The sequence below is a fragment of the Globicephala melas genome, chromosome 2 (assembly GCF_963455315.2).
Source record: "Globicephala melas chromosome 2, mGloMel1.2, whole genome shotgun sequence".
NCBI lineage: Eukaryota > Metazoa > Chordata > Mammalia > Artiodactyla > Delphinidae > Globicephala > Globicephala melas.
In genome coordinates this window covers 91,287,118-91,306,270 of record NC_083315.2, presented here as the reverse complement: position 1 = coordinate 91,306,270, position 19,153 = coordinate 91,287,118, and the positions used below count along the sequence as shown (strand labels likewise).

The window sequence follows — 19,153 nt, the reverse complement described above, 5'->3', positions numbered from 1 at the left end:
AGGGTTGAAAAGTCCTCTCGCCTGCCTCACAGCAGCCCTTTGAAGAGGCAACACAGTGTGGGGGACCCAGACACCACGGTCTCACTCACAGGTTCCAGCCCTGTAGAGGATCTTGCGAGAGAAAAAGGTGGTGATTTATCTGATGCAGATAGCAGTTACTCAGTCGATTCTCTGTCCTATGTCTGTGCCAAAGCCCTGCTGGAGCCACGGAAGCTGGAGGAGCCCCAGGGGAAGGAGCGGGATCTCCCAGGGCCCGATGACTCCGACAGCGAAGACAGCCAAATATCTGAGGACTCGCTGACCGAGAAGGGGTACCAAAGCCCACAGGACAGCCCAGCGCTCAGTTTTCTCACCCGTGGCCATGGCCACTCCAGGGCCAGAGCTCAAGCCTCTGTGAGGGGCTTCACCACATCCTCAGACAGTCGACTGTTCACCCAGACGCACAGGAGCTTTTCCCTCGACAGCCTGGTTGACGCTGAGGAAGAACTGGGGGACGATCAGCAAGGAGAGCCTTTCTTCCGTTCAGCTGACGAGATGCCCACGGAGACTTTCTGGCGCCTGCAGAGCTCCAGTCTGCCCGCAGGGGACGAGGAGGCAGTGTGCAGGCCTGGCCCCATCAGCCACAGAACAGGAGCCAGGCTGGATGCCGCCCTGCCAGTGAGCAGTTCGTTTTACCTGGAGCTCCAGCCCCGCTGTGAGCAGCCCGAGTTGGCGGTGGAGGCAAGCCCCACAGAACAAACCAACACTCTCCAAGACGTGCAGCTTTCCAGAGGGAGCCCTCTGGCGTCCATGGATTCCTGGTTCTCCTGTGACTCCAAGAACAGTCCCAGTAGCCCCCCAGGTTCTTTATGTCCAAGTCCTGACGTCCAGGATGTTCAGCCCTGCGGTTGGGAGAGGCCTGGATACTGGCCCAATATGGAAGAACTAAAGTCATCAGATACAGAAACAGTCCTGTCCTGCAGCTCCAAACGGCCCCTGGGCGGTGCTGAGCTGCCCTGCAGTGTCAGAAGTGCATACACAGTCCCTGTTTCTGATACGACCAGGGTGTCCCTCTGGGGCTCTTATAGGCTTCTTCAGCCAGGAGCCGATGGCACCTTTCAGGCCAGAGGGGTCCCTGACATGGCCCAGAAGGGCGTCTCTGAAGCATCTGACTCTAGTGTGTCAAGCTTGTTGGCTGCCTCTGCCACCTCATTCACTTACGTTGGCAGTGCCTGTGAGAGAGACTGGGCTGCCCTTCAGCAAAAGTACCTCCTTGAACTGTCTCATCCTGTTTTGGAGGCCACAGGAGCACCCAGTCTCCCTCCTCGAGGGAAGGGAAAGCCCTCCCTCGAGGAAGACTCTGGTTCCCTGACCCAAGATTCTGGCAGAGGAGGAGATGCTCTATTGCCAGTTGGTCCTAGGGTATCTAGCAGCCCGGATTTCAACAACTTTCCTATCCATCTGTCCAGAATTAGGCGTCTGAGAGCTGAGAAAGAACAGGACAGTCTGCGTGTCGAGGTAGAAGGTACTTCAGAATTCTTTACAGCTAATGAGAAAGAGGTGAGTCATAGTGGAACTTATTCAGCGGACGTAGAATCATCGACTTCTGGAACTACAAATGTGCACGTCTCTACAGCAGCGAACAAGACAGCACATCCCGTGATGGAAGCATGGGGAGTCAAAGAGAGCAGCTTGGAAGAAGCCTCTCAGAGTAGCGAGAATCCTGGTCTCATGACGTCCTCTGATGAATGTTTCATCCTGACGAACGCTTGTCACCATATTGTCACCATAGACACCAAAGAACCCCATTGGCCCCGAGGCTGGGCTCCTTTGAGGAAGAATAGTGCAGACCCAGGGGGGCAATTAGGTCAGAACAGCCACCACCTCCCGCAGGAAGAGAAGACAGACTCCCAGGAGAGCTCCAAGGAAGCGGGTAGAAGACACAGCAGGTTTTCCTTTGCCTTTCCTTCAGGTCCAGAGCTGTGCCTCCACTCTGCTCCCTGGAATCCACTCCCATCTTCCCTGCAGCCACCTCCCTTGGAAACATTCTATGTGACCAAAAGCCGAGATGCCCTAAGAGAAACCGCCTTGGAAATCCCAGCTTGCAGAGAAGCAGGGGCGCCCTCCCCGCCTCCCAGGGAAGCATGGGGCTTTGGACATGAGCACCAAGTCCTCCAAAATGTGTATGTGAAGAATAAGTTGCCAGCGCTGTTACAAAACCAGAATTCCAAGATAGCATCGTCTCAGCAGGTCATGGCAGAAAGGCCAGCTGACCCGAACACCAAGGAAGCTTGCAGGGAAAAAGGGAAATGCCTTGGAAACATTAAAGAAAGCCATAACTCAGTTTATTTTTTTGTCACTCAGAACAGACATTTTCTTCCATCTACCAGCATAAAAGTATGTGAATTTGAAAATCAAGTTGGAATTTTAAATAAACACAGTCTTCCAGTGCTCAAGCAGGGAGAAAAGGCTACTGTACAGTCCTACTGCAGTGTCTCCTCAGACAGTTCTGGGTCAAGGAAGCCTCCCCTGGTGTGTGAATCTGAGACGAGTGGGGAAGAAGAGCAGGGGCAGGATGCAGTCCTCAGAGACACCCCGGCCTGTGACATGAAGAGACGGTTTCCTTCCGGGGTCAGGTCTGATTTCATCTATAAAACCATCAATTTAGGCCTTGACAAGGACAAGATAGAGGAAGCCGCTTGCTCTTTGAAGTCCAGATCAGTGCATCATAGAGTAAGCAGCCCAGAGACAGCAGCCCAGGATGAGAGTCCAACCCACAAGGGGGAAAGGAGGAATGAAATTGGGCTTCCTGGAAAAGCGCTCCATCCCAGAGATGGCTCAGAAGAGTTTAGGCTTCCACAGGCAGAGTCCATGTATGAAAGATTCCAGTCAGTTACGTGCTTTCAGGAAAGAAACCTCGGTGAATGCAAGGTCCCTGGAAAGGTGCGAGAAGCGTTAAGCCCCAAAGAAGAACCTCCTGGAAAGAAAGGGAGTAAAGGAGATAATAATGCTGATGAGATGGCTAGGCTAATTAGGAGTGTAATGCAGCTGGAAAATGGCATCTTGGAAATTGAATCCAAACAGAGTAAGCAGCTAAATGCTTCCCACACACTGGGAGTCAGTAAGGAGTTTATGTTCCAGGACCAGAAGGACCAGGAGATGGCTGACCATGTGCTGAGGACAGGCAGCTTTAGAAACCACCTGTCCTTCAAGGATCAGCCATCTTCTCCAAAGTGGAAAGATGATGTTATCTTTAGGGATGGTGAAGCTGGACAAATGGAGGTTAACAGTAGCATTGATCCCCAGGTACACGACATCAGATTTGTGAAGGGGCACACCCACCCAGCTGTATTAGACAGACCCGCCAGGGAAACTGGTGGTTATTTAGGGACATTTACAGTTTGCAGAGAATGCACCAACTCTTCTGCTCATCCAAGGAAAACGAAAGCTTCGGCTGGAGCTCTGCCATTGCAGCCCATGCCTGAGAGGACTTCTGAGGAGGGCGAGCTGGCGAATGCAGTGTACCCCAGACGGCCGCCCCGTGGCTTGGGAAGTCTCGAGGAGCTGGAGACCGTGAAGGGTGTTCAGGAAAGCCATTTTGCCAAACGCATATGTAGTTCTAAGCAAGAGGAGCTGGAAGTTCAAGGCAGAGTTGAAGAAACGGCTATGCAAAGAGGGAGCCTACAGGAGAAAAACAAAGTGGTTTCATTGACTCAGAAGCTCCCTGGCCTGTGCCAGCGTTGTGTGTGCACATTTTTCAGCCAAGAGACTGACCCATTGCCAAGCCAGCCAGGGGCCTGTATGGCTCCTCGCCGGGACCTGAGCAATGCCTTGCCCTTGAATTCAGCAAGGCCGCCAAGAACCTGTCTTTATGTACCTGGTACTCTAGGCATCTCTTCTGTTGACTGTGTGCTGGATCCCACCCTGTTGAAAATGCCCACCAGTCCCCTGGTAACTGGAGCGGGGTGTCAGGACCAGAGTGGAGAGCCCGGACGCCACAGCCCACAGCACGGAGACGATAGACAGGGCTTCTCCGCAGCACACCCTGCTTGGTGCGGGTCTGTGATATCCATGGCTGTGGGATCTCGCAGTCAATCCAGTGCACCAGCGAGCATTCCCCTGGGGGCAGAGGGCAGGAGGTCAACAAGCACCAGTCTGCAAGGCCACGGAGGGGACCTCAGAAGCACCTTGCTGGGCTTGGGTAGCAGGGTGGGTTCTCCTTCCGAAGCCGAGGCAGCTGTACCAAGAGGACCAGACAGAGCCAGTTCCCTGAACAGGGCCTCTAGCCCGCTTGAAAGGAGGGCCAGCTGCCCCTTAGAAGAGGGGGCCAAGCGAGGCAGGGGGGAGAGGCAAAAGGCAGAGAAGGAGGCCGAGGACCTCAGTCCTGCCAGTGGTGCTTTCTCAGCACCTGTGTCCTTGCCAAGGCTGCCTCAGCCGGAGCCCTCTGCCCATCCAGCCACGTGCCTGGCTGAGTTGGAGGAGATAGGACAGGCGAAGGCCCAGGGGAAGCAGCTTCACAACGTGGTGGCTGGGGGCACAGTCCTTCCTCACGATGAGACGCTATTAGGACCTGAATGTTCTTCAGGGGCCCCTGGCAGGCCTCAGTGTCCACAAATGGGCCAGTCAGTGTCAGCCAGGACCAGAAATGAGGGTGAAGCACGGGGATTTCATGTGGCGTCTCTCTCTGCTAAACCAGGACACCTGTCAAGTGATGAGAGGACATCTGTCCTTCAGGCCACACACCCCTCTGCAGACAGCTGTCACCCTCTGCCCAGCACTGACACCAACACGGGGCCACGGCACTCCTCACGGACTTCCTCCCACGTTGACCCTGCTCCAGGTACAAGTCACTGTAGCGGAAAACGGAGACATTGCCTGGGAGCCGGTGAACAGTTTGTGCATCACACTAGCTCTTCTGAAATCATAGAGAAAGAGGGAGAAGCAACCAGAACACCTTCCTCTGCTGATGCTTTGGGCTCAGACAGTCTTCCTTTTTCAGCAGCTGTGGAGGAGGACAGGAGGGTAATGGTGGAGGAAATAGTGGCTGCCTTACCTTCTCAGGCCCCTTTTGATGATGCTGGAGGGATTCCATGTAGGCGAGGCCCGTTTGCTGCCTGGGAAGCTGCCCAGGGCATTCTCCCTGGCTGGCAGGAGAGCAGCCTAGCCCACCAAGAACCTGGGACTCTGGACAACACATGGGGAGGAGGTCCTGGTAACTTCCTAGTGGCTGCACAAGGAGGAAAACCAACCTGTTTTGAAAGTCACCTTGTGATCTGTGATGTTCAGAATTCTGCCCGTCTCTCAGGGCCTAACCAAGACCAGGGCCAATGCCTTGAGGCTTCCACCAGCTTAGAAGAAGGGAAGGCGAGTCCCAAATGGGGTGCCGTCCTTCCCAGAGCCCTGGGAGGGATTGGACTGGAAGCTCCCTCTCAGCAGCCTGTGAAGCGGGAGGGGCGTGTTGGCTCTAGGCTAGCAGAAGCCTGCAGCGCCAGCGTCAGAGGTCCCAGGCCAACTCCGTTGCCACATCAGAGACCCGGAGGAGTTAGGGAGGAGGCCCTGCGCGGGTGCCCGCAGGAAACTTCAGACTGTGGTGTCTTTTCGGGGAGCACTGAAGGCAGCAGGACCCTCAGCCCACCCGGAGGCCAAGCAGACAGCAGATCTCATCCTTGCTGGCAGCCGTGCAACCCTCAACCCGTTGCTTCTGGGGCCCGTGCCTCCCCTTCCTTCACTTCACTGTGTTACAGAGACGGTGACCTGGGCAAGGGGGCTTCCGAGGCCACCCCACATACTCGCCACCCACCCTGCATGGTCCCCCCCAGGGCCTGCGGGGTGGAGAGAGGAGAGGGCCATTGCAGGGAACCTGATGTACTCTGGGCACATGGCCTTGAGCCCAAAAGCATTAATGTGGAGTTGGGGCCGGTAGATGGCAGCACCCCGGAGACCTCTGCTGCTGCTCTCCTGCCTCTGGCTCAGGGCTGCAGCTTCTCTTCCGCCCCTGATGTGAGGACAAGTCCCCTCAGCCCCTGGGTTGCTGATGGAAGCTGCAGGTCAGTAGGGGATCCTGAGAAAAAGGCTGGCAAGAAGAAAGTCAGCGCCGAGCTTGAGGCTCCCCCTTTCCATGCAGGCAGGTGCTCTGAGCCACCCGGGAGGTTTCAGGACAGCTCCGCTGGTGGCTGGAGTGCACAGGGCTCTCAAACCAAGCCAGAACCACCTGCAACAGCTGGGGAACCACACAGCCTGAATTTAAGTGAAGGGTGTGCTGCGAGTGAGCCGCCGGTGGGACCACAACATGGATGTTTGGGAAATGCCATCAGATGCCTTCCAGAAAAGCCACAACTTCCCGCGGAGTCCAAGGATCCTAGTGGCTTGGATCCCCAAGCCAAATTGGTAGCAGAGTTACAGTGCGTCTCCGGTCCCCAGGTTGACAGCCCCCGGGAGGAGGAAGAGCAGCAGAGAGACCAGGCTTCAGGTGGCCGAGAAGATGCTGCCCGGGGCAGGAGCCCCCCATGTGCTGATGAAGGTGGCTCAGGCAGCTGTCAGATTAGAGGTGCAGGCAGAGAGGACGAGGCTGTGGCCAGGCTCCCTGCAGCCTTCAGAGACTCAGCCACTGTCCCCTTGGGGCAACGTGGAGCATGTTGGCCTGTGGCCCAGGGCCCTGGGCAGCTCTCTTCTGTCGGGGAGCAGCCGGCACCCTGCCACCGGTGCTCACTTCCTGTGATCGCCGTCGTCTCTGGCCCCAAACACTCTAGACCGCAGTTCTCTGTGGTCAGCTCTCACCGGTCTCTTCAGGAGCTAAGCTTGAGCGTGGAGCCTCCTTCCCCGACAGATGAGGATATACAGGAGCTTAGCAGATTGTGGACCCCACATCCCAGAGGCTGTTTCTCAGGAAAGTCTGCGGCAAGAACGTCTCTGAAAGCTGAGGGCTGCAATCAGGAAGCCGCCTCTGACCTGGACGGCATCGCTGCTGATCCCAGGCCCCTGCCGTCCACACCCCCTCCTTCCCCAGTGACTTCAGCTGTCTCGTGCATGCCGACCCCCGATCTCATGGCTGCTCGGCTATTTGGTACTCCGGAACAGGCCCAGCCGGGAAAGCCAGAGAGACTGGGTGGCCAGGCTCGGCCAGAGGCGTGGTGCTCTGAGGCGGGCGGAGGAGCCCTGCTTTTGGGCTCCAGCGCCATCGATCCCTGCGCCCTGCCCTGGCGTCCCGAGGGGCCTGCGTGTGTTGGCTGGAAGCAATATGTGTTTGGCGGCGCAGCTGATGTCTCCCGTGGCCCGACACCCCAGGGCCTGACACCGTCAGATGTGGACCGGTGCTCCCGTGAGGACGACGGCCTAGACGACCGGGGCTCCCCGGTCTACTCCCACCGCAGCACCTTGGCCAGTGCCCGAGGCCTGTCAAGTACACGCAGCCTCGTCGAAAGCGCCCGCCGTTCCCGTGAGGCCTGGGGAGTCTGGGGTTCCTCATTTGCCCTGGGGAGCCCCCACGTCCTGATCAGCTCTGAAGGGGCAGCCCCCCCTAAGGGTCCTGACGAGAGAGGCGGGTTCCCGGGCACCCCTGAAGAGGCAGGCTGCCTGAGGAGGGAGCCTCCCTTGGCTGGAGGAAGTGCTGCGGGCCCGGTGGATGAGATTATGCTGCTGTACCCATCAGAGGAGGGCGGCCCTGTGGGTGTGTCCAGGATGAACACCGTGGAGCAGGGCACCCAGACTCTGGGCTGCAGGTCCCGCTGGAGCCATGCGGACCTCTCTGCTCAGTCGGATCTGGCCTCTTGGACCAGCATGCACAACCTGTCTCTCCGCCTCTCGCAGCTCCTGCACAGCACCTCGGAGCTGTTGGGGAGTCTCTCCCAGCCAAGGGTGGCCGAAAAGGAGTGGAATGCCAAGAGGGAGACCCCGGGTGAGGTGCCCCAGGCACTGAAGATGGACGGCTGTACTCAGACCACCATGGATGAGGGCATCCAGACTGACCCGGCCTCACCATCTCTGCACCTCCAGGCCCCAGAGGCCAACCCTCAGAAAGTCAATGCGGTCCTTGAAAGGCTGGGCTCAGATCTTTCCATCACGTCTCAGGAAAAGGGACATGTCCCCGGGACGCTTAAGAAGAGAGGGGCAGAGGGGACCGCACGGAAAATAGCAGGGCCCCGAGATCTTCAGGAAGAAAGCACACTCTGCAGGCCCCGGAGTGCCCCCGTACCCTCATCCCACTTGAGTTTTCAGAAAGTGCCCCCTGGGCAGAACCTGCATCCTCTGAGCCCCCAGGCTTCTCTGGACGCCCCCCTGCCTTCCAGCCTGGCTGGTGGCAGCCCCAGCCGCAGCCTCGGTGCGCCTCCCTCCCCAGGGCCCTGTCCCCACACTGTGGAGCCTGTGGAGGAGCCCGGGGTGTGGAAGGAGCAGGGCCCCACGAGCGCCTTGCTGGTGGACAGGGCCTCCTCCCCGATCCTCACGCTTAGCGCCAGCACCCAAGGGTCAGGGCACCCCCCAGGCGCTTGGTCTCTCTCGGCCCCCTCAGCTCATTCCCTTGAAGGCTGCCAGAAGTTTGTCTCCCGCCCAAGCCTTCCCCTGGGCGCCCCGAGGGCTGCAGTGGGTAACTATTCTCAAACCACTGATGAGTCAGGTAGCTCTCAGAGCGTGGAGGCTCCGTGTGGAGAAGGTGGCAGTCCCTTAGAAGGGGGTGACCACAGGTGCTCCCTTGGGCTGAGCTCCCGAGGCCACCCAGAGCAGAGCGCAAAGCCCCAAGTCCGTTGCGTGGAGCAGGCCCCGCAGGGGCGTCAGCCCAGGACCACCACTGGGGTCCAGAGCAGACTGTCGCCTCCACCACCGGGAAGCAGGAGCCGGAGGCTGACTGATGGCTTTGTGCCTGAGGACGTGGCCTCCCTAGAGTGTGGCCCACTGAGCAGCAGGGGGCTGAGTCGATGGCAGTGCAGGACAGAGAATGGGGGTGAGAGCTCAGTGTCTCCAGAGGAGCCACGGCCCGCTCTGAACATTTCCTCTTCGTGGGGAGGCCTCTGGCACCGCCGCAGCTGCCCTTCCTTTGAGTTGGCTGACACCCCACGGCTCCGGGGTTGCATCTTGGGCCCAACCGAGGCCTGCCAGCCTGAAGGGCCGCTGCGCCCCAGTTCCCAGACATGCATGGCCCCTGAGCCCCAGCACCACGGTCTGAGGGACCTCCCGGTGTATAACAAATCCAGCGATTGGTGTGGGGGTCAGGACGGCTCCCCTGGGGCGCTGGGTGTGATGGATTTGCTGGGGACCAGATGTGATTGCAGCTCAGGACAGCAGGGACAGAGGCTCCCACAACCTCATGAGGACCAGAGCCAGGCGCCCGAGTGGTCCCAGAGGGAGCAGATCCCCCTGCGAGTCGGGGCCCAGACCCTCTCCCTCAGCGTGGAACTCACAGAAGCAAAACTGCACCACGGCTTTGGGGAGGCAGACGCCCTGCTGCAGGTGCTGCAGAGCGGGACGGGGGAGGCACTTGCTGCCCAAGAGGAGGAGCCGTACGCCCGGTAAGGACCCAGCTCGGAGTGGGGCGACGAGGGCTGGGCGGAGAGGAGAGAGAGCCGAGCCGGCTGACAGCCGGCCGTTCCCTCCTCCCGGCTCAGCTCTGGGACCTTCCGGGGGTCAGAGAGAGGTCTGGAGATGGAGAAGGGCAGTCAGGGTCAGCTTCAGTGCCTCACTCACGTTCTGTCTCAGGCCAGAACGCACCGCAGAGAACCTCCGGAGGGAGCGGGCTGAGCGACTTCAGAACTTCCGCTGGACGCAAAGCCTCAGCCCCCAGAAACAACTGAGCTTCCCATTCAACCGGGATCTCCCCACCTGGGCCTTTGACTTGCCCAGCAGGCGCCGAGAATACCTGCAGCAGCTGAGGAAGGATGTTGTGGAGACCACCAGGTATGGTGGACCCAGAACCCTGTGGGGAACAGGCTCTGGGTGGGGCGAGTGTGGGGAGCAGGGCCTGGACTTGAGCGTCCTGGACATCGGAGGCTGCAGCTTCCTTTGCCAGGAGCGATTCCAGGAGTGGGTCCTACGTGACTGTGGACGGTCGGAGGCAGCTGTGGAGACTGAGGCAAAGGGAAAGAGGAGGGTTTGGGAGGGAGCAGCGGACGGGGTGGGTGGGGGTGGATAGAGGAGCCGTGCTATGCTGTGTAAGACTGCAGGCCTGAGCCTCAGGGTGTTTGTAAGACCACACCCGAAGGCCCTGTGGGCAAAGAGAGGATGGGCCCTTCAGGAAGGTGGTGTTGAGCGGGCCTGGGCCATCGCCCACTCACCATGTTAGAAGGCATCTCTCCAACCCTCTGGTCTTCCCCAGGAGCCCACGGTCAGTGTCAAGGTCTCCTCACCCACCCTCTGACATAGAGCTGATGCTACGAGAATACCAGCGGGCCCGTGAGGAGGCCAAGGTGGAGATTGCCCGGGCCCGGGCCCGACTGCGGGAGCAGACTGAACAGGAAAAGCTGAGAATCCGCCAGCAGATCGTCTGCCAGCTGCTGCGGGTGGGGAGTGGGGCAAGCCTCTGATTTCAGGGTAGGCTCGGAGCCCGGGGCGGACCAGGGCTGCCTCTGAGTCTTGGGACTTAGAATTTGGAGGAGGGTGTCGGGCCCCTGGTGCCAGCTCAAAGCTGCTTCACTCTCTATTTTCATGCCATCCTCATCAGACCAGCTCCTGTCCCTAGGCCAGAGTTTGGGAGGAGGCGGCTTGGGTATATAGTTGGGGTGGGGATGGGGGAGGCATGGGGGTATGAGGCTGAGGCAGGAGGCACTGGGAGGTGACGGGAACTGGGGAGGTGAGAAGGGGTGAAAGTGAGGGTGGGAAGTGAGGGTGCACCTGGAGCTGGTTGACAGTAATCTGTCCTTCCCAGGAAGAAGAAAAGCTACACACCCTGGCCGCCTCAAGCTCTTGGTGCACCAGCTCCAACGGAAGTCTCTCCTCGGGTGTCACCTCCGGCTACAATAGCAGCCCGGCCTTGCCAGGCCAGCTCCAGTCCCCAGACAGTGTGGTGAGTAGGCAAATGCAAGCACGAATCGGGCCGGGAGCACCCTGGCAAGAGTTTGGGAGGAAGTTCTGCCTCCTGGAGGCCACTGCTGACGTGAGCCCTTCTCCTGTACGATGGCCTTTGTCTTCCCTGTGGTTTTTGTCTCCCCTCCCTGTTTACTCATTCATTCATTCAACAAGTGTTTATTTTGTAGGCACTATTTTAGGCACTGAGCAAAATTGTTCTTGTCCTTAAACAGATTATTAGAGGGATAAATATTAAACAGCTTATTTTATTATTTAATTATTGTTGCAGTAGTTTCTGTGAAGAAGGGGTGCTAAGCCGGATGAAACAGGGACCTGACCTAGTCTGGAGGATCAGCAAAGATGCTCTGAAGAGAATGTGTTTAAACTGAGACTGGAAGGCCGAGAGGTAGTTAACTCAGTAAAAGTTGGTGTCTGGAGATATGTGGGGGGCAGGAGAATAGCCTTCCAGGCAGAGGGCCCAGCAAGTGAGGGAGGAGGAGTTGGGGGAACTAAAAGAAGGTTAGTGTGGCTGGAATGTAAAGAGTGAGATGGAAGAATCACAGGAGAAGGGACTAGAAAAGGCAAGGTTGTGTAGACACTATTGGAAATTCTGGTTGCTTTCTAACCTATCTGATCATGTTACTTCTCAAAGCTGCTGACAAGCTTTTTAGTGGGGAGGAGAATGACGAGCTTGCCAGAGAAGTGGCAAGAGCAGCCCTGGGTAGACCCGCTCACGACCTTGGCAAAGCCGAGTGAGAGACGACAGTTGCTTGGTTCAGGGCACCGCCCGCGTGGAGGAGCAGATGTGGATGCGCTGGCTAGAGCGTCCACAGGACGCAGGGGCAGATTGGAAGTTGGAGGCTGGAAGCAGGAGGAGTCAGAACCACATGCACTTTGGGCTTGAAGGGCTGGTGATGTCCATGTGACGAAGAGCCCTGAATGGGGCAGGTTTTGAGGGGAAGATCATGAGTCTAGTTTGGTATTTACTAGGTTGAAAGTGCTTGTGAGAAATGCAGGGGAGCAGCTGGAAATCAGGCAGTTGGGATCCAGATCTGGAGCTCAGAGGTAAGATCTGGCTGGGGATATAAAATCTGAAATTCCTTTTATAAGCAAAACTTCACACAGTAAAAAAAAAAAAAAAAAAAAAAATCGTATTCAAACAGTAGCAAAAGACATAGAATGTCAAGTGCATTTTTCAGTCTTTTTGCCTCCCCAGAACCAGTTTGGTGTATATTTCCAGAGATAGTCTGCGCATCTATAAGGAAATGTGTATCTTTTGAGAATGTGTATATCTTTTTTACAATAGTGCGTTAATTTCTGCTGTATAGCAAAGTGATTCAGTTATACATATACGTACATTCTTTTTTTTATATGCTTTTTCATTATGGTTTATTATAGAATATTGCATACAGTTCCCTGTGCTATACAGTAGGACCTTGTTGTTCCCATTATTCTTCTTTTTCTGACCCTGTAGTGTATTCTTTTTTTAATTTAATTTTTATTTTATATTGGGGTATAGTTGATTTACAATGTTGTGTTAGTTTCAGGTGTATAGCAAAGTGGTTCAGTTATACATATCATTCTTTTTCAGATTCTTTTCCCATATAGGTTATTACAGAATATTGATAGAGTTCCCTGTGCTATACAACAGGTCCTTGTTGATTATCTATTTTATATATAGTAGTGTGTGTATGTTAATCCCAACCTCCTACTTTATCCTTCCCCCCGCCCCACCTTTCCCTGTTGGTAAACATAAGTTTGTTTTCAAAGTCCGGGAGTCTCTGTTTTTGTAAATAAGTTCATTTATGGGGCTTCCCTGGTGGCGCAGTGGCTGAGAGTCCGCCTGCTGATGCAGGGGACACAGGTTCGTGCCCTGGTCCAGGAAGATCACACATGCCGCAGAGCGGCTGGACCCGTGAGCAATGGCCGCTGAGCCTGCGTGTCCGGAGCCTGTGCTCCGCAACAGGAGAGGCCACAGCAGTGAGAGGCCCGTGTACCGCAAAAAAAAAAAAAAAAAAAAAAAAAGAAGTTCATTTGTATCATCTTTTTGGATTGCACATATAAGTGATATCATATGATATTTGTCTTTCTCTGACTTACTTCACTTAGTATGATAATCTTTAGGTCCATCCGTATTGCTGAAAATGGCATTATTTCATTCTTTTTTATGGCTGAGTAACATTCCATTGTGTATATGTACCACATCTTCTTGATTCATCTGTCGATGGACATTTAGGTTGCTTCCATGTCTTGGCTATTGTAAATAGTGCTGCAATGAACATTGGGGTATGTGTATATTTTCAAATTATGGTTTTCTCCAGATATATGCCCAGGAGTGGGATTGCTGGATCATATGGTAGTTTTATTTTTAGTTTTTTAAGGAACCTCCATACTGTTCTCTATAGTGGTTGTGCCAATTTACATTCCCACCAACAATGTAGGAGTGTTCCTTTTTCTCCACACCTTCTCCAGCATTTGTTATTTGTAGACTTTTGGATAATGGCCATTCTGACTGGTGGGAGGTGATATCTCCTTGTAGTTTTGATTTGCATTTCTCTAATATCTATATTGAGCATCTTTTCATGTGCTTTATGGCCATCTGTATGTCTTCTTTGGAGAAATTGCTATTTAGATCTTCTGCCCATTTTTTGATTGGGTTGTTTGGTTTTTTGATATTGAGCTGTATGAGCTGTTTGTATATTTTGAACATTAATCCCTTCTCAGCCTCTTTGCTTGCAAATATTTTCTCCCATTCTGTGGGTTGTCTTTTTGTTTCTTATGGTTTCCTTTGCTGTGTAAAAGCTTTTAAGTTTAATTAGCTACCATTTGTTTATTTTTGTTTTTATTTTCATTACTCTGGGAGGTGGGTCCAAAAAGATATTGCTGCAATTTATGTCAAAGAGTGTTCTGCCTATGTTTTCCTCTAAGAGTTTTATAGTATCCAGTCTTAAATTTAGGTCTTAATCTGCTTTGATTTATTTTTGTGTATGGTGTTAGAGAATGTTCTAATTTCATTATTTTACCTGTAGCTCTCCAGTTTTCCCAGCACCACTTATTGAAGAGACTGTCTTTTCTCCACTGTATATTCTTGCCTCCTTTGTTGTAGATTAATTGACCATAGGTGCATGGGTTTATTTCTGGGCTTTCTCTCCTGTTCCATTGATCTATATTTCTGTTTTTGTGCCAGTACCTTACTGTTTTGATTACTGTAGCTTTGTAGTATAGTTTGAAGTCAGGGAGCCCGATTCCTCCAATTCAGTTTTTCTTTCTCAGGATTGCTTTGGCTATTTGGGGTCTTTTGTGTTTCCATACAAAATTTAAAATTTCTTGTTCTAGTTCTGTGAAAAATGCCATTGGTAATTTGATAGGGATTGCATTGAATCTGTAGATTGCCTTGGGTAGTATAGTCATTTTGACAGTATTGATTCTTCCAAGAACATGGTATATCTTTCCATCTGTTTGTGTCATCTTCGATTTCTTTCATCAGCATCTTATAGTTTTCGGAGTACAGGTCTTTTGGCTTCTTAGGTAGGTATATTCCTAGGTATTTTATTCTTTTTGTTGCAGTGGTAAATGGGAGTGTTTCCTTAATTTCTCTTTCTGATCTTTCATTGTTAGTGTATAGAAATGCAGCAGATTTCCATGTATTAGTTTTGTATCCTGCAATGTTACCAAATTCATTGATGAGCTCTAGTAGTTTTTTGGTAGCATCTTTAGGATTTTCTATGTATAGTATCATGTCATCTGCAAACAGTGACAGTTTTACTTCTTTTCCAATTTGTATTCCTTTTATTTCTTTTTCTTCTCTGATTGCCATGGCTAGGACTTCCAAAACTATGTTGAGTAAGAGTGGTGAGAGTGGACAACCTTGTCTTGTTCCTGATCTTAGAGGAAGTGCTCTCAGCTTTTCACCATTGATTATGATGTTAGCTGTGGGTTTGTCATATATGGCCTTTATTATGTTGAGGTAGGTTCCCTCTATGCCCACTTTCTGGAGAGTTTTTATCATAAATGGGGTTGAATTTTGTCAAACGCTTTCTCTGCATCTATTGAGATGATAATATGGTTCTTATTCTTTAATTTGTTAATATGGTATATCACACTGATTGATTTGTAGATATTGAAAAATCCTGCATCCCTGGGATAAATCCCACTTGATCATGGTGCATGATCCTTTCACAATTCTATTGTTGGATTCAGTTTGCTAGTATTTGTTTAGGATTTTTGCATCTATGTTCATCAGTGATATTGGCCTGTAATTTTCTTTTTTTGTGTTGTCTTTGGTTTCGGTATCAGGGTGATGGTGGCCTCATAGAATGAGTTTGGGAATGTTCCTTCCTCTGCAATTGTTTAGAATAGTTTCAGAAGGATAGGTGTTAATTCTTCTCTACATGTTGGATAGAATTCGTCTGTGAAGCCATGTGGTCATGGACTTCTGTTTGTTGGGAGTTTTTTAATCCCAGTTTCAATTTCAGTAATTGTGATTGGTCTGCTCATACTTTCTGTTTCTTCCTGGTTCAGTCTTGGAAGATTGTACCTTTCTAAGAATTTGTCTGTTTCTTCTAGGTTGTCCCTTTTACTGGCATATAGTTCCTTGTAGTAGTCTCTTATGATCCTTTGTATTTCTCTGGAGTTAGTTGTAACTTCTTTTTTTTTAATCAATTAATTTATTTTTGGCTGCATTGGGTCTTCGTTGCTGTGCTGCACGTGGGCTTTCTCTAGTCGCGGGAAGTGGGAGCTACTTTTCGTTGCGGTGTGCGGGCTTCTCATTGCGGAGGCTACTCTTGTTGCGGAGCACAGGCTCTAGGTGCGTGGGCTCAGTAGTTGTGGCTCAGGCTCTAGAGTGCAGGCTCAGTAGTCGTGGTACACAGGCTTAGTTGCTCCGTGGCATGTGGGATCTTCCCAGACCAGGGCTCGAACCCGTGTCCCCTGCATTGGCAGGTGGATTCTTAACCACTGCACCACCAGGGAAGTCCCTGTAACTTCTTTTTTATTTCTAATTTTATTGATTTGAGCCTTTTCCCTTTTTTTCTTGATGAGTCCGGCTAAACGTTTATCATTTTTGTTTATCTTTTCAAAGAACCAACTTTTAGTTTCATTGATCTTTTTTTTTCTCGCGGTACACGGGCCTCTCACTGCTGTGGCCTCTCCCGTTGCGGAGCACAGGCTCCGGACGCACAGGCTCAGCAGCCATGGCTCACGGGCCTAGCCGCTCTGCGGCATGTGGGATCTTCCTGGACCAGGGCACAAACCCGTGTCCCCTGCATCAGCAGGCAGACTCTCAACCACTGCGCCAGCAGGGAAGCCCCATTGATCTTTTCTATTGTTTTCTTTGTCTCTGTTTCATTTATTCCTGCTCTCATCTTTATGATTTCTTTCCTTCTACTAACTTTGGGTTTTGTTTGTTCTTCTTTCTCTTGTTGCTTTAGGTGTAAGTTTAGGTTGTTTATTTTTCTTGTTTCCTGAGGTTACATTGTATGGCTATAACTTCCTTGGCATTCCTTGGCTTGTAACTGTATCACTCCAGCCTTTGCCTTTGGCATCACGTGGCTTCTCCCTGTTTGTCTCTGTGTACCTGTGTCTTCGTGTGGCCTTCTTATAAGGACAGCAGTCATTGGATGTATGGCCCACTCTAATCCAGTGGGACCTCATCATAACTTGATTGCATCTGCAAAGACCCTATTTCCAAATAAAGTTACATTTACAGACAGCAGGAGTTAGGACTTCAACATATCATTTTTGGAGGACAATAATTCACCCCACAACAAGGGCTCATCCACTTGTAGCATGTATCAGAATTTCATTCCTTTTTATGGCTAATAATATCACATTGTGTGACTATCACATTTATTTGTTTGTTCATCAGTTGATGGACATTTAGGTTGTTTCCACTTTTTGCCTATTATGAACAATGCTGCTGTGAACATTAATGTACAAGTTGTTGTGTGGACATGTTTTCACTTCTCTTGGGTTTTACCTAGGAGTTGGACTGAGATCATAGGGTAACTCTGTTTCACCACTTGAAGAACTGCCAGCCTGTTTTTCAAAGTGGCTGCACTATTCTGCAGTCCCATCAACAGTGTATAAGCAATGTATTTCTCCACATCCTAGCCAACACTTGTTATTATTCATCTTTTAAATTATATTCATCCCAGTGGGATCTCAGGTGGTACCTCATCGTTTGCATCATCCTGATGGTTAATGGTGTTGAACTTTTCATGTGCTTATTATAAATTTATAAATTTTTTTTAGAGCAATGTCTTTTCCCATCTTTTGTCCATTTTCTAATTGGGTTGTCTTTTTATTAAGGCAAAGAGTTCTTTATATATTCTAGTATAAGTCCCTTGTCAGTTATATGATTTATAAAAAGTTTCTTTATTCTGTGTGTTGTCTTTTCACTTTCTTGATGGTGTCATTTGAAGCACAAAGTTATAAATTTTGATCATGTCTACTTTAATATTTTCTTTTGTTGCTTGTGCTTTTGGTTTCATATCTAAGATACTCTTGCTCAATCCAAGGTCACAAAGATTATGCCTATATTTTCTTTTAGTAGTTGTATAGTTTTAGTTCCTACATTTGGGTCTTTGATCTGTTTTGAATCAATTTTTGTATATAGTGAGAATTAGGGATCACATTTCTTTCTTTTGCACGTGGATATCCAGTTGTCCCAGCACCATTTGTTCAGGCAGATAATCTTTTCTCCCACTGAATTGTCTCAGCACCCTAGTCAAAGATTAACTGACCACAGATGTGTGGATTTATTTCTGGACTCTTAATTCCATTCCATTGAATTATATATCTATCCTTAGGCCAATACCACACTGTCTTGATAACTGTTTAGGTTTGTGGTAGATTTTTTTTTTCTTTTTTGCAGTACGCGGGCCTCTCACTGTTGTGGCCTCTCCCGTTGCAGAGCACAGGCTCCGGCCACGCAGGCCCAGTGGCCATGGCTCACGGGCCTAGCCGCTCCACAGCATGTGGGATCCTCCCGGACCGGGGCATGAACCCGTGTCCCCTGCATTGGCAGGTGGACTCTCAACCACTGTGCCACCAGGGAAGCCCTTGGGTTTGTGGTAGATTTTGAAATCAGGAAGTATATATCTTCCAACTTTGTTCTTTTTCAAGATTGTTTTGGCTATTCTGTGTCCCTTGACTGTACATATGAATTTTAGGGATAATCTTTTCAATTTCTGAAAAGAAGTCAGCTGGGATTTTGATTGGGATTGCACTGAACCTATAGATCAATTTGGGGAGGGTTGCTATCTGAACAATATTAAGTCTTTCAGTTCATGAACATGGGATATCTTTTCATTTATTCGGGTCTTCTTTATTTTCAACAATGTTTTATAGTTTTCAGAGTATAAATTTTTCGTGTTTTTTTTTTGTTGTTGTTAAATTTATTCCTAACTATTTTATTCTTTTTGATGCTATTATAAATGGGCTTGTTTCCTTAATTTCCTTTTTGGTTTGCTCATTGCTACTATACAGAAATACAGTTGATTTTTGTATATTGATGTTGTCTCCTGTACTCATTTATTAGTTCTAATACTTTATTTTATTAGACTCCTTAGGTGATATGACCTTGTATATAGAATATCCGATCTTTTGTTGTTGTTTTCTTGCCTAACTGCCCTGGCTAGAATCTTGAGTACCATGTTAAATAGAAGTGGTGAGAGCAGACGTTCTTGTCTTGTTACTGATTTTAGGAGAAAACCATCCAGTTTTTACTATTAAGTATGTTAGCTGTGGGGTTTTCGTACATAATCTTTATCAAGTTGAGGAGATTTCCTTCTAGTCCTAGCTTATTGCTTTTATCATGAAAAGGTGTTGGATTTAAATACTTTTTCCTGTATCTATTGAGATGATCATGTGGGTGTTTTCCTTTGTTCTATTAATATATTACATTGATTTTTCTATGTTGAACTAACTTTGTGTTCCTGGGATAAATCCCACTTGGTCATGGTATATATCCTCTTTATATGTTACTAGACTCAGTTTACTAGTTATTTTGCTGAGGATTTATTTGTTTAAATGCACAGGGATATTGGTCTATAGTTTACTTGATGTCTTTGGTTTTATCAGGGTAATCTTGGCCTCATAGAATGAGTTGAGAAGTGTTCCCTCCTCTATTTTCGGAAGAACTGTGAAGAACTGGTGTTAATTCTCCTCTAAATGCTTGGTA

The 19,153-nt window shown here is 50.5% G+C and overlaps 1 protein-coding gene across 1 annotated transcript in view; it reads left to right on the top strand.

The window, feature by feature from the left end:
• Positions 1 to 19,153, top strand: part of STARD9 (StAR related lipid transfer domain containing 9) — a 130,076-nt gene that overhangs the window by 101,469 nt on the left and 9,454 nt on the right. The window contains exons 24-27 of the mRNA XM_060294406.2: positions 194 to 9,479; positions 9,667 to 9,864; positions 10,283 to 10,466; positions 10,832 to 10,969. Coding sequence (XP_060150389.1) covers positions 194 to 9,479; positions 9,667 to 9,864; positions 10,283 to 10,466; positions 10,832 to 10,969 — 9,806 coding nt within the window. The remainder of the gene's footprint in view (positions 1 to 193; positions 9,480 to 9,666; positions 9,865 to 10,282; positions 10,467 to 10,831; positions 10,970 to 19,153) is intronic.